This window comes from Salvelinus sp. IW2-2015, linkage group LG23 (assembly GCF_002910315.2).
Source record: "Salvelinus sp. IW2-2015 linkage group LG23, ASM291031v2, whole genome shotgun sequence".
NCBI lineage: Eukaryota > Metazoa > Chordata > Actinopteri > Salmoniformes > Salmonidae > Salvelinus > Salvelinus sp. IW2-2015.
Genome location: NC_036863.1, coordinates 30,460,260 through 30,472,907, shown reverse-complemented (window position 1 = coordinate 30,472,907; position 12,648 = coordinate 30,460,260). Strand labels below are relative to the sequence as shown.

Here is a 12,648-nt window from a genome sequence, read left to right as displayed (position 1 = left end):
AATGCCATACAACTCTCCTTCCGTGGCCTCCAACTGCTCTTAAATGCAAGTAAAACTAAATGCATGCTCTTCAACCGATCGCTACCCGCCCGCCCGACTAGCATCACTACTCTGGATGGTTCTGACTTAGAATATGTGGACAACTACAAATACCTAGGTGTTTGGTTAGACTGTAAACTCTCYGTCCAGATTCACATTAAGCATCTCCAATCCTAAATTAMATCTAGAATCGGCTTCCTATTTCGCAACACAGCATCCTTCACTCATGCTGCCAAACATACCCTCATAAAGCTGACTATCCTACCGATCCTTGACTTCGGCGATGTCATTTACAAAATAGCCTCCAACACTCAACTCAGACTACATCCAGTTTGCTATCACAGTGCCATCTGTGTTGTCACCAAAGCCCCATATACTACCCACCACTGCGACCTGTATGCTGTTTTTCGTAGCCAAACCCACTGGCTCCAGGTCATCTATAAGTATTTGCTAGGTTAAGCCCCGCCTTATCTCAGCTCACTGGTCACCATAGCAACACCCATCCGTAGCACGTGTTCCAGCAGGTATATCTCACTGGTCACCCCCAAAGCMACTCCTCCTTTGGCCGCCTTTCCTTCCAGTTCTCTGCTGCCAATGACTGGAACGAACTGCAAAAATCACAGAAGCTAGAGACTCATATCTCCCTCACTAACTTTAAGCACCAGCTGTCAGAGCAGCTCACAGATCACTGCATCTGTAAATAGCCCATCCAACTACCTCATCCCCCATACTGTTATTTATTTGATTTATTTTGCTCCTTTGCACCCCAGTATCTCTACTTGCACACTCATCTTCTGTACATCCATCACTCCAGTGTTTAATTGCCATTTTGTAATTATTTCGCCACTATGGCCTATTTATTACCTTACGTCCCTTATCCTACCTCCTTTGCACACACGCTGTATACACTTTTTCYAGTGTATTATTGACTGCATGTTTGTTTATTCCATGTTTAACTGTTGTTTTTGTCGCACTGCTTTGCTTTATCTTGGCCATGTCGCAGTTGTAAATGAGAACTTGTTCTCAACTAGCCTACCTGGTTAAATAAAGGTGAAATAATAATTMATTAGTTGTCTTCAGGAAGGCAGTGAGTTGCTGCCAACACCGTTCTCAATTTTTATTTTGAGGAATTGGAGATTCGATATAGGCTAATTATTTAATTTTTGTTTTCGTGTCAAGATTTAGCTTTTTCTAGAGAGGCTTTATTACTGCCACTTTAAGTGAGTTTGGTACACATCTGGAGGATAGGGTGCAATTTACTATGTTCAACATAGGAGGGCCAWGCACAGGAAGTAGCTCTTTTAGTAGTTTAGTTGGAATAGGGTCCAGTATGCAGCTTGCAGGTTTAGAGGCCATTACTATTTTCATGAATGTGCCAAGAGATGCAGGATTACAAAACTTGAGTATCTCCTTGATCCTAGGTCCTGGCAGTTCTGTGCAAACAACTGAGCATTGGAGAAATATGCAGATTCAAAGAGGAGTCCATAATTTGCTTTCTAATGATCATGATCTTTTCATGGRAGAAGTTCATGAATTCATCACTGCTGAAGTTGAAAGCCATCCTCTCTTGGGGAATGATGCTTTTTCTTAGCCAGCCTAAAACCCCAAAGAGCAAGCAATGCAGATTTAGAAGCATTGATTGATCGATTGTGTGTTTTGTAGGAGGTGAACACTTGGAGATTGTTAGCTGTACAGCCTGTGGCCAGCAAGTTAACCACTTCCAGAGGGACTCCTTCAATCAGCATCCGGTACTCAAAGTACTTATTTGCAAGGTGAGGTGATCCTGGGTCTGTCAAAGATTGGGACAATTATAGTGAACACAAATATAAGCTCAACATGCAACAATGTCAAATATTTTACTGTGTTACAGTTTATATAAAGAAATAAGTACATTTAAATAAATTCATTAAGACTTAATCTATGGATTTCACATGACTGGGAGTCCATATGTTGGTCAGAGATGCCTTAAAAGAAAACCAGTCAGTATCTGGTGTGACCACCATTTGCGTCATGCAGCGCGACACATCTCCTTCACGTAGAGTTTATCAGGCTGTTGATTTTGGCCTGTGGAATGTTGTCCTACTSCTCTTTAATAGCTGTGTGAAGTTCCTGGATATTGGCGTGAATTGGAACACGCTGTCAAACGTCAATCCAGAGCATCCCAAACATGCCCAATGTCTGGTGATTATGCAGGCCATGGAAGAACTGGGTCATTTTCAGCTTCCAGGAATCAGGAACAGATCCTTAYGACATGGTGCTGTGCATTATCATGCACAACAATGGCCCTCAGGATCTTGTCATGGTATCTCTGTGCATTTAAATTGCTGTCTATAAAATGCTATTGTTTGTTGTCCGTAGCTTATGCTGCCCATACCAAAACGCCACCACGGGGCACTCTGTTCACAACGTTGACATCAGCAAACCGCTCACCCACACAACGCCATACACGTGGTCTGTGGTTGTGAGCCAGTTGGACGTACTGCCAAATTCTCTAAAACAACATTGAAGGAGGCTTACGGTAGCGAAATTAACATTACATTCTCTGGCAAAATCTGTTGGACATTCCTGCAGTCAGCTTGCCAATTGCACACTCCATCAACTTGAGRCATCTGTGGCATTGTGTTGTGTGACAAAACTGCACWTTTTAGAGTGGCTTTTTATTGTCCCTGACATAAGATGCACCTGTGTAATGATTAGGGCAGTCCCCGACAAAATCAAAAATCTTGGTTGACTGAAAGTCGTCTGTTCAATTGCTCAACAWTTTTAAACATGTATTTTTCCGTATATAGACACACCATATATGTTTTAATAAAATCAACTATTTGCATTGAGCTTGTCTGATGCTTTAAGCGTACAGTTTGATGCCTAGAAGGCGCCAGAGATCTCAATAACCTTAACTTGACCCAACTATTCTCCTCACGCTCCTGCTGGCTTTCGCTCATTCTGCCATTACTCTCCTGAAGTTGCCGGTAATAGGCTACATGAGGAGTTGGCAACCTTTCTCATGTGGAATGCCAATTTATCTTAGCATTTCTACTCATCTGCGTGCCAGTTATGGTTTTCATATGCACATTTTAGTGAAACTGTTTAATTTATAATAATGTCTTCATATCTTAATCATTGTCATGTGGTTAATCAACATTCTATTTAAATCTAAATGAAAATGATACAAACGTAAAAAGTTACTTCTATTGCCATTGCCAACTACTTAAAAATAGCCTACATAAAGCCAACAAATAAAAACATTGCGCCTGCAGGTAGAAAAAATCATCTTAGAAATCAGATTGGCTACATTCTGCCTGTTTGCAACAAACTTGAAACGTATCAACTATTAACTTGCGTCCAGCCAAAACTTGCTCTAGTGAACTTGCAACATTGTATAAAATATTCTGGGCCCTCAGTTTCCTGTGCCAGTGAGCTTGGGACAGACCCATTTGTAGGCTATTTGCGCAAAGGATAAGAAGCAGTGCTTGACTCGGGCAGGAGTTCACCTGAGCTGAGTACCAGCACCTCAAATGTTCTACTGCTTGAACTCCTGTTCCTCTTATAGAATATTAGCTCTAAAGTATTGTGGAGCTCCTGCACCAGCACCCAAAATGAGTACCAGAACCTATTTCAGTCCAAGTCCAGCTCTGACATTTCCACTGGATCAGAGCATGACATTTTTGCCTTTCACGCTGAGTGGTTATCGAAAGGGAGAGCACTGGAAAGATTTTCAAATACATTGAGGAATTAATGTAATTCTCAATGGAAACAAAAACAGACTTTGTTTGCTGTTTGAGGTGAAGAAAACATTACTTTGAGGAGCTCCACAGGTCATTAGTGGTGGCGTGTTAAGCCAATCATAAATGTTCCCGTTTGGGGATCCGATTAGTATTTCTATGCCTGCATTTGTGCGCAGGCCATTTGTGCACAGGCCATTTGTGCGCAGGCCATTTGTGCGCAGGCCATTTCTATGTGTATGCGTCCTTACTCAATATTGACAGGGGTGCTCCAAACAAAAGACGATGACTAAATTGGCAGAACTCATAAATGGAATTAAATAAACCAAAAGTTGTTTCTCACAAGTATAGCATAGGTTGTGGACTTTGTAAATAATGTGTCCACTCCGACAATGAGAACAAGACTGGAATAATATTGAATGCATTAAAAGAAATGACCGTAACCAAAGTAACAAACTTTAGATTAGGAATTAACAGTAAATTTACTGGTGATWTGTCATGGGGAATTGATATACACTAATAATCAAACGCAAACAATTCACACAATGAAGTTATGACACAATGAATGTGAGTTTTGGAGGGAGAGAAGTGCATTGTTCATCTGGGCGCATGGTCAATCACACGTCTGCATTGGCCATGCAGGATTTATGGTGATATGGCCTCCGCAGACGTCAGGGCATTCATACTTCTTGCGCTTTGCGGAGCAGGATGTGCCGCCCCCACCCACCGTCAACCCATCATGTCAATGGGGAGCTATACAGAGCCCTCTGCATTAAAACATTTGGGAGGCGCATGGCGATGTGGTACAGAGTTCGATTTGGCCTCTGCATGCCTCTGGAGGCTCCGCAATATGGAGCCGCCGACCACATTTTCGAATCGAGTATAAATTGGCTTTTAGTCCAAGACTCCAATGGATTAGTTCACTGAGATGGGYGCATATATACACTTGTTACTGCTCGACTAAAACAATCTCTGTCGACCAACAGCCTAACGACCAAACAATCGACCAGTCGACTAATTGGGATCAACCCTAGTAATGATCATGCTGTTTAATCAGCTTCTTCATATGCCACACCTGTCAGGTGGATGGATTATCTTTGCAAAGGAGAAATGGTCACTAAATGTAAACAAACATTATATGKAAATAAGCTTTTTGTGCATATGGAACATTTCTGGGATATTTTATTTCAGCTCATGAAACATGGGACCAACACTACATGTTGCATTTATATTTTTGTTCAGTGTGTGTGTGTGTGTGTGTGTCATTCTCCAACAATATTTTGTTAAGCTCAGCTACATTTTTGGAGGCTATGTCCTTATTGTCTTATTTTCTCAGTCTTGTTTCAAGTATTACTCAAGTGATGACATCAGCAAGGATTGTGATGGCATGGACGAACAGTGCAGGTACGACGGGGTGGTTCTTCTATACAACAAGATGCTGCAAGCAAATCCTGAAACGTTAAAAAACATACAGGTTGTTACGTTAATCATTACTTCAATCTATTATATTTGCTTTTTACAGATGGTGTGCAGAGGGGGGAAACCTGATCTGCTGCGACTTTTGCCCCAACGCCTTCTGTAAGAAATGCATTTTGCGTAATCTGGGGCGAAAGGAGCTGTCTGGCATCCTAGACGAGGAGAGTAAGTGGTACTGCTACGTATGCAGCCCAGAGCCTCTTCTGGACCTGGTCGTCGCYTGTGACAACGTCCTTGACAACTTGGGGCATTTGTGGCCAGACCACCGCAAGAGGGGCAGAGGCGAGGGAAAATCTGGACATTATGACTCCCATCCAAGGCATTCTCAAAACATTCCCGTGGGTCATTGGAACCATAGTGGCATGGATGGTCACGTTGTGTTCAACTACAACACCCTTCAAATTCCAGAGGAGATGGCCAAAAAGGCWAAAAACCTGGTGGACTCTACAAACACCGTAAACACAACTTTTGTGAAGTTTATTCAAGGTGGCATGCAGCAGAAACAGACAACCGAGTTAAAGCTACAATACCTGAAGACTTTCCAGTCAGTACTGAAGGGTCTGAAGAAGTCTCAGACAGCTCTGGAGGAAGCCCTTTTGGAGGAGTTCAGAGAGATGGGTTTGCCAAATGGTGGTGAAAACCCCACGTTTGATGATACTGATGTACCTCAACAAGAACAAGAGGGTTGTGTGGAAATGGACATTGTTGATAAAAATTGCCTGCATTTCTTAAAGAAAATTGCAGCTGAACATTTGGAAGATAATTATTCAGACTCTAAGGGCTTTACGGATGATGAAAGGCCTTCGTCCTCAAGTGAAATGAAAGGTGTCCTTGGCACAGAGATAATGCCCCGTCGAGGTAGAGGCAGGCCACGGAAAAACTCTAAACCCGGAGAAGATCCTTCCAACATGACAAAACAACTGGTGGTGCAACTTACACCTGTCCCTGTTGAAAAACAGCCACCCTCTGGCCCCCCAGAGTTGGAGGTGGAGTTGGAGGAGAAAAAGGAGTTGGAGGAAGAAATAAAAGAAAAAGTGGATGAACGTAAGGGAGACTGTGAATCTATTGAACCTGCAACAGAAGGGGAGTATGAATCTGCTGAGGAGGGAAACGAATCTCTGGTGCTGGAACTGGAAGATGAACCAGAGAATAGACGCTCACCTCGGGTAAAGACCACGCCCTTACGCAGGCCAGGTGAGGGCAAGACCAAGTCTACCCCCTCAGGCGCTGACAGTGAGGGTGACTTTGACCCTGACACCAGCCCCAATGTTGAAGTACCTCAAGGAGCTGATGAGGAAGGGCTTGGAAKAGGAATTGAAGACTCGGACTCCGATGAGGTCCCTGCTGTCCTTCAGCGGGCAGCCATGGCTCACAGTTCAGATGAAGCCAGGAGTGACGATGGAGACCTTCGGAGCGTGACCAAGAAATGCCTCTTCGGCCTGAAGAAGAACACTCCCCTCTCTCCAGAAAGAGTGGTCCGCAAACGCAAGGTGCAAGACCGCTCCTCTGACTCCGACTCCTCCAGTGACAATCCAGACCWGCAGAAGGAGATCAAGACTATGAGCAGGCCCAGGGGGAGGCCTCGGAAGGTTAAGAGAGAGGATGAACCTACCCCCAGCAAGGATAGTCCACAACATAGGCCCCCGGGCAGACCTCGGAAGGTCAAGACAGAGAATGAATCCGCATTCAGCAAGGAGGGTTATACCCAGGTAACCAAGCCTAAAAGCACACCTCGGTCCCAGCAGGGAACAAAGCAGTCGCCATCCTCTTCCAGTCAAGAAGAGGGAGACCAGGATTCTGAGTCTAGCGATGACAGTGGTGACCAGAAGATTAAGCCTATCACTGAGGAGGTGGCCTTACTGGGGTCAGCAGCTTTCCACCAGTCGTCTGGTGAGTTGGTCTCTCACTTTCTCTGCACTTTTGAGGGAAACCACTGCATTCATGAGCTGTATTTCAACCCTATTCAGGTAGCCATGTAGATTTCCTCATTGGCAAATGTTGAACTGATTTTTTTATTTTTGTACTCTTACCCTGTAGGCGATGAAGAGCAGACCCGGTCTGGGCCTTCTTGGGAAGCAGAAGATGATGACGATCCAGAAAATAGGTATGGTTCCGAACAAACGGACTTAGCCTTTGTAACACACCCTAGGCGCGGGAGAAAGGCCACGCCACGGAACTCTAAGTCGGGTGCTAATAATGGTGACTCCTCCGTTGTCAAGACCCCTTCCCAATCAATCTCATCTCGTCCAACCCGCAGCTGCAGTAAACCAGCAGCTATCCCATACAATTTCTAGTGTAGAGCAGAGGTACCGTGTCAAGCACAGGGAGAAACCCCTCACACCTTGCTAAGGCTGTGTTATGAATGATAGGCTACTTATGCCACTGTTTTCATTKACCTTTTTCTTAAAACATTTTTGAAAATGTAATTTAAAGTTAAATGTGAGTTGTCTATGAGCAGGCCCAGGGGGAGGCCTCGGAAGGTTAAGAGAGAGGATGAACCTACCCCCAGCAAGGATAGTGTTGGGGTGGCATCATTTGTCCATATCTGTGCATATCTGTGCATTTCAAGGTGATTAAGAGGGGAAAATGCTGGTTATCGTATTAGTTTGCACAAACGCCTGATGCACTTATTAAAACAGATTAAACAAATTATTTTATACCTCATAGTTTCTCATTGGTCAACAATACTGTAAGTCATCCTTATTTCTTCCAGATATAGTATTCTAGTTTTTACCAAAAATAACAGTATACTGTATATTAAGTATTTTAAGCCATGTTAAAGGTATCGRTTGCATTATTTGTTAATAGTGTGATTATACTTTTCTTTTTAAATAAAAGTTAATGAACCACACCAGGGTACTGAATACACATCTGAACGTACCCTTAGACTTAATTTACAGGTCTGGATATATTTATCTTTGACTATACTAGGGGTGAATTACATTCCTGTCACTGGGAATTGGTCATCATGGAGTTTGATGTCATTTCTGGACCCCAACCCTCATATTATACATCCCCTAATGGTCAGTTCATGATCAGGCATTCTTTAGGGGGACCGTATTGTACATGACTGCACCCTTCTGGCTGCTGGATGTTGCCCATTTCTCTAAGGCAGTGTAAAAGCATACACATTACTGCTAGTATTAGGTAATTGTGTTGGTGTATGGTTACTGTATGGAAGATTTTTTTTCTTGATATATTTGAAGTGCATGTGCAATATGCCAGTGGTGTAGTGGCTGTATTTAGCACTGCTATTCTGACACAGTTGAGTACTAATACGATGGGTTGACTATCCAATGATTCTCTGAACAGACTGGAAAACTCTATTCTGCTTGATTGAATCTTTAACATTTATATGATTTATTGCTTCTGACCAGGTTGAGGGCTTAGCCGAGAAAGAGGACTTSWGATGCTAAACAGCAGTATACCAAAGACACTGATTATAAGACCCTACTGTACTGTATTTGACATACTTTCTTTGTGCCTTTTTTCACCACAGGCACCTAGCTGAATTTCTTGTATGCTTTGTGATACTAATTGCATTATCATATTTAGAGTATTTTCATGTTTGTTTTGCATGCAAGGCCATATTTATTGGCCATTTACCTACATTTTAAATGATTTAAAAACTGCTAATTTAATGCAATTGCATTTTACTTTGGAGGAGCTCGATGCCTAAAGGCAACCGCTCTTCAAGCTGGTCCTGTAGAATGGTTGTAATGCATTTTATTCAACCACAACTTTGTCCTCTTGTGACCTCGGAGGTCAGCCTTACAACATTGCTGTGAGACGAGGAGGCATGTTGTCTTATGTAGTGAAGTGTCTTTTTTTTCTTTATTTTCTCCCCAGTTTAAACACTTGCGGTAAGGCCTCAGGCCCAGGCTGTTGCCGGCCGCTGCTGTTTGATACTGCCTCATATGAGGGGCCCTCATGTACACTTACTTCTCGCTGAGGCTTCATCCGAGGCTTCATTCAACTATTATTCTGCCAAAAGGATTGTTTCTTAAAAACATATTCTTGTGTAAGTAGATGCATGTATTTCACCGAATATTGAACTTCGTAAAAAGCCCAACAAAACCTTTTTTTTCTTTTTCTTTTTACCCATCACAAACTATTTCCTGCATACCACCTAAAAATAAAGTGGTTGTAAGAACTTATTTTCAAATTGAAGTAATAATTATGCTGTCATTAGCTCTGAGGTGCTGTAGTGTTAGCCTTGTTAAAGGCCTGTTGTAGAGCATGCGTTAAACCAAGGATATGTTCTTACTTTTGTCATTGACTGAACTCTGTAAGAGAAACTATCCGTTGTAATAAATGAATACCCTTTATAATGTCTCGTATGTCTTCATTATTCTATATAGGACCAGCTTTGTTCATCTTGTGAGTTATACGTCTTAGATGTTTGTTATGGAGGGGAGGGGTTGATTCAAATGTGCTTACAAAGTCGTTAAGTTATCTGGCCTTTGACTCCTCAATGTGTTGCGTTTTTAAGATTAAATTAAGTGAAATGGTCTTTGACAGAGCATTTCAGCTGTCTATTTGGTCACATAACAGATATTTACATCAGTAAAGAAAGAAAAACATTCAACCACTTAATGCAATGGCTGTAAAACTGTATTGTCGGTTGTTTACAGGTCAGGGAATGCAAAGCGGTATTAGAATAGCTAGCATTGTTATCTTCATTAATTCTAGAAGAAATGTATCTTCTGGTGATATTGCTAAGTTTAAGGTGATATCCTGCGTTTTGATTGTAAGACAAGTTCCTTTAGAGAATAAACCTATTAAGCAGGGCTTGTTGGATTTGATGTGATGATCATTAAAATGATCCTCCGGTCCCTTTTCCCTCTCTTCCTTGCTTCTGAAAGAATCGCTAAGAAAATGCTCTTGGCCCAAATCAAAGCCAACTACTCATCGGGGGAGGATTTCTCTTCAGACGAGGAGTCATCACAGGATGATGAATCTGACAGGGAAGAGAAGGCGCAGGAAGATGGGAAAGATGAAAGCTCAGATGAGAATGGTAAGTGATCCCTCCTTTCCTCCACCGAAATTTCAATTTTTAGTTTTTTTTGTCATTAAGCTGAAATACTGTCCTGACATGACCTGTTTCTTATTAACTGGGCATTAAAGTAGGCCCATATTGTAATTGTGGTGATCTAAGACATCGCCATGTGTCACTGCTTATTAGTGTACAGGTTGAATTAACATTTGCTATAGGAATATGATGTCCTCCTGACATTATACCATGTTTCTGCTGCAGGGCAGACCTCCAGTTTGACCTCTGACTCTGGGTCCAGTAAAACTCGTCACAGACACTGTCTGCTACGCCACAAGCTCAGCCTTGACGATGGAAATCCAAGTGATCAGAAAACAGCTGAAGAAAATGGGAACGAGCAGAAAGTCAAGAAGTCTAGAAGAACCGAAGGTGTGTGTGGGATGGGTTCTGTGGAACGACTATGATTAGATACCATCAGTGCCCTAGACTAGTTTTGGAGTTGGTCCAATTACTTTGAACTTGTTTTTTGCTTTCGTCCATTGCCTCAGGTGAGACATTGGAGAGCCAGAGTAGTGATGATAGCCTATCAGAGCAGGAAGAGTCTGGTATGAGTGAAGAGCTGAGCCAATCTGAGAATGAGGGCAATGAACAGAAGCCCAAAAGGTAAGAAGACTAATTTGTTTTGTCAATGCTGCTAACCTGGAAGGAAACCATGTTTTCTGTCATCGTTACATGTAATTGTGGTTGCATTCTTTTTATTAGTGAAATATCTTTGCTCTTTTGTCTCCTTAGCTCATCTACCTCTAGAGTCGAGAGAGAATCAGTCCGTAGTTATCTACAGAAGAAGCAGCAACCCTCATATATTGTGCTGTCTGACTCCAGCGTCGATAAGGTAATAACGAGTGGATGTCACCATCTCATTTTACCTTTGCATTGTCAGTCGCCCTTTTATATTCTTCTTAATAACTTCATGATGTGCAACTATTTGATTTCTGAGAGGTATGATCATCATTCTGCTATTCTTGTTCACTGTTTGTGTATCAGGTGCTAAATGTTAAATTGTATGTTTTTCTTTTACTGGTAAAAGCGTTGTTGTGCTGGTGACCTCCGGATCTGTCTATCTAAACAGAGTGAAGATGACGAGAAGGACGGAGAGGAAGGTGACAACAAAGGTACACCTAAGGGCCGCAAGAAGATCCGCAGAATCATCATAGATGAGCACCTCCGCTCAGAGACCCAGAGAGCCCTGAAGGAGGAGGAGGATAGATGCAGACGCCTTGCAGAAAGAGAGCAGAGGGAGGACTTCAGAGAGGTACACTACACACAGCTGACCCTCTCCATGCACACTCACTGTAGAAACCATGCTCTCTCAGAAATGTCATACTGTTAGTCTATTTTATTTGAATACGTTATATATTATATCTAAATATGGTTTATATGATCAGTTTTGGTCTAATGGTGGTTTCCTCGCAGGTGATTGTTATTGACGATGAGGTGTCTCAAGTGGCCTGTCCAATCACCACTAAGCTGGTCTTGGATCAGGATGAGGGGACCAGGGAGCCACTCATTCAGGTGCACAGGAACCTGGTGACCAGGCTCAAGCCTCACCAGGTGGATGGTAAGTCTTGGTTTTTATTTGTTGTACAAGTCCAATACATACAATAATTAACATAGATTGGCAAATACAGCAGTGTCCCTTCGATTTGCTGTATTTCTTCCTTTTGATAGGTGTGCAGTTTATCTGGGACTGTTGTTGTGAGTCATTGAAGAAGGCCAATTCCACCCCTGGATCAGGTTGCTTACTGGCCCACTGCATGGGCCTAGGGAAGACACTGCAGGTAAGAGGAAGGGAAGAGAGAACAAAATGAGTGTTTAGGATTTTATATGGATCCCCATTAGCTGTTGCAAAAGCAGTAGCTACTCTTCCTAGGGTCCAAAAATAATAATAAAACATGATGTAATACAGAATAATAATAGACATGAACAGCTCAAGAACAGTGCAACGTACCAGTCGTTTGGACACACCTACTCATTCAAGGGTTTTTCTTTATTTAAAAAAAAATGTTACATTGTAGAACAATAGTGAAGACATCAAAACTATGAAATAACACATGGAATCACGTAGTAACCAAAAAAGTGTTAAACAAATCAAAATATATTTTAGATTCTTCAAAGTAGCTACCCTTTGCCTTGATGACAGCTTTGCACACTCTTGGCATTCTCTTAACCAGCTTCACCTGGAATGCTTTTCCAACACTCTTGAAGGAGTTCCCACATATGCTAAGCACTTGTTGGCTGCTTTTCCTTCACTCTGTGGTCTAACTCATCCCAAACCATCTCATTTGGGTTGAGGTCGGGTGATTGTGGAGACCAGGTAATCTGATGCAGCACTCCATCACTCTCCTCCTTGGTCAAATA

The 12,648-nt window shown here is 42.4% G+C and overlaps 1 protein-coding gene across 2 annotated transcripts in view; it reads left to right on the top strand.

Annotated features, from left to right (window-relative positions):
• LOC111951108 (transcriptional regulator ATRX) overlaps positions 1-12,648 on the top strand; it is a 46,458-nt gene that overhangs the window by 17,339 nt on the left and 16,471 nt on the right. The window contains exons 7-17 of one of the 2 annotated variants that reach the window (XM_023969125.2): positions 1,702-1,811; positions 5,098-5,165; positions 5,284-7,127; positions 7,275-7,341; positions 10,103-10,254; positions 10,495-10,659; positions 10,779-10,893; positions 11,023-11,122; positions 11,360-11,542; positions 11,704-11,848; positions 11,959-12,068. In XM_023969125.2, coding sequence (XP_023824893.1) covers positions 1,702-1,811; positions 5,098-5,165; positions 5,284-7,127; positions 7,275-7,341; positions 10,103-10,254; positions 10,495-10,659; positions 10,779-10,893; positions 11,023-11,122; positions 11,360-11,542; positions 11,704-11,848; positions 11,959-12,068 — 3,059 coding nt within the window. The remainder of the gene's footprint in view (positions 1-1,701; positions 1,812-5,097; positions 5,166-5,283; positions 7,128-7,274; positions 7,342-10,102; positions 10,255-10,494; positions 10,660-10,778; positions 10,894-11,022; positions 11,123-11,359; positions 11,543-11,703; positions 11,849-11,958; positions 12,069-12,648) is intronic. The other variant, XM_070434510.1, reaches the window with a different exon arrangement.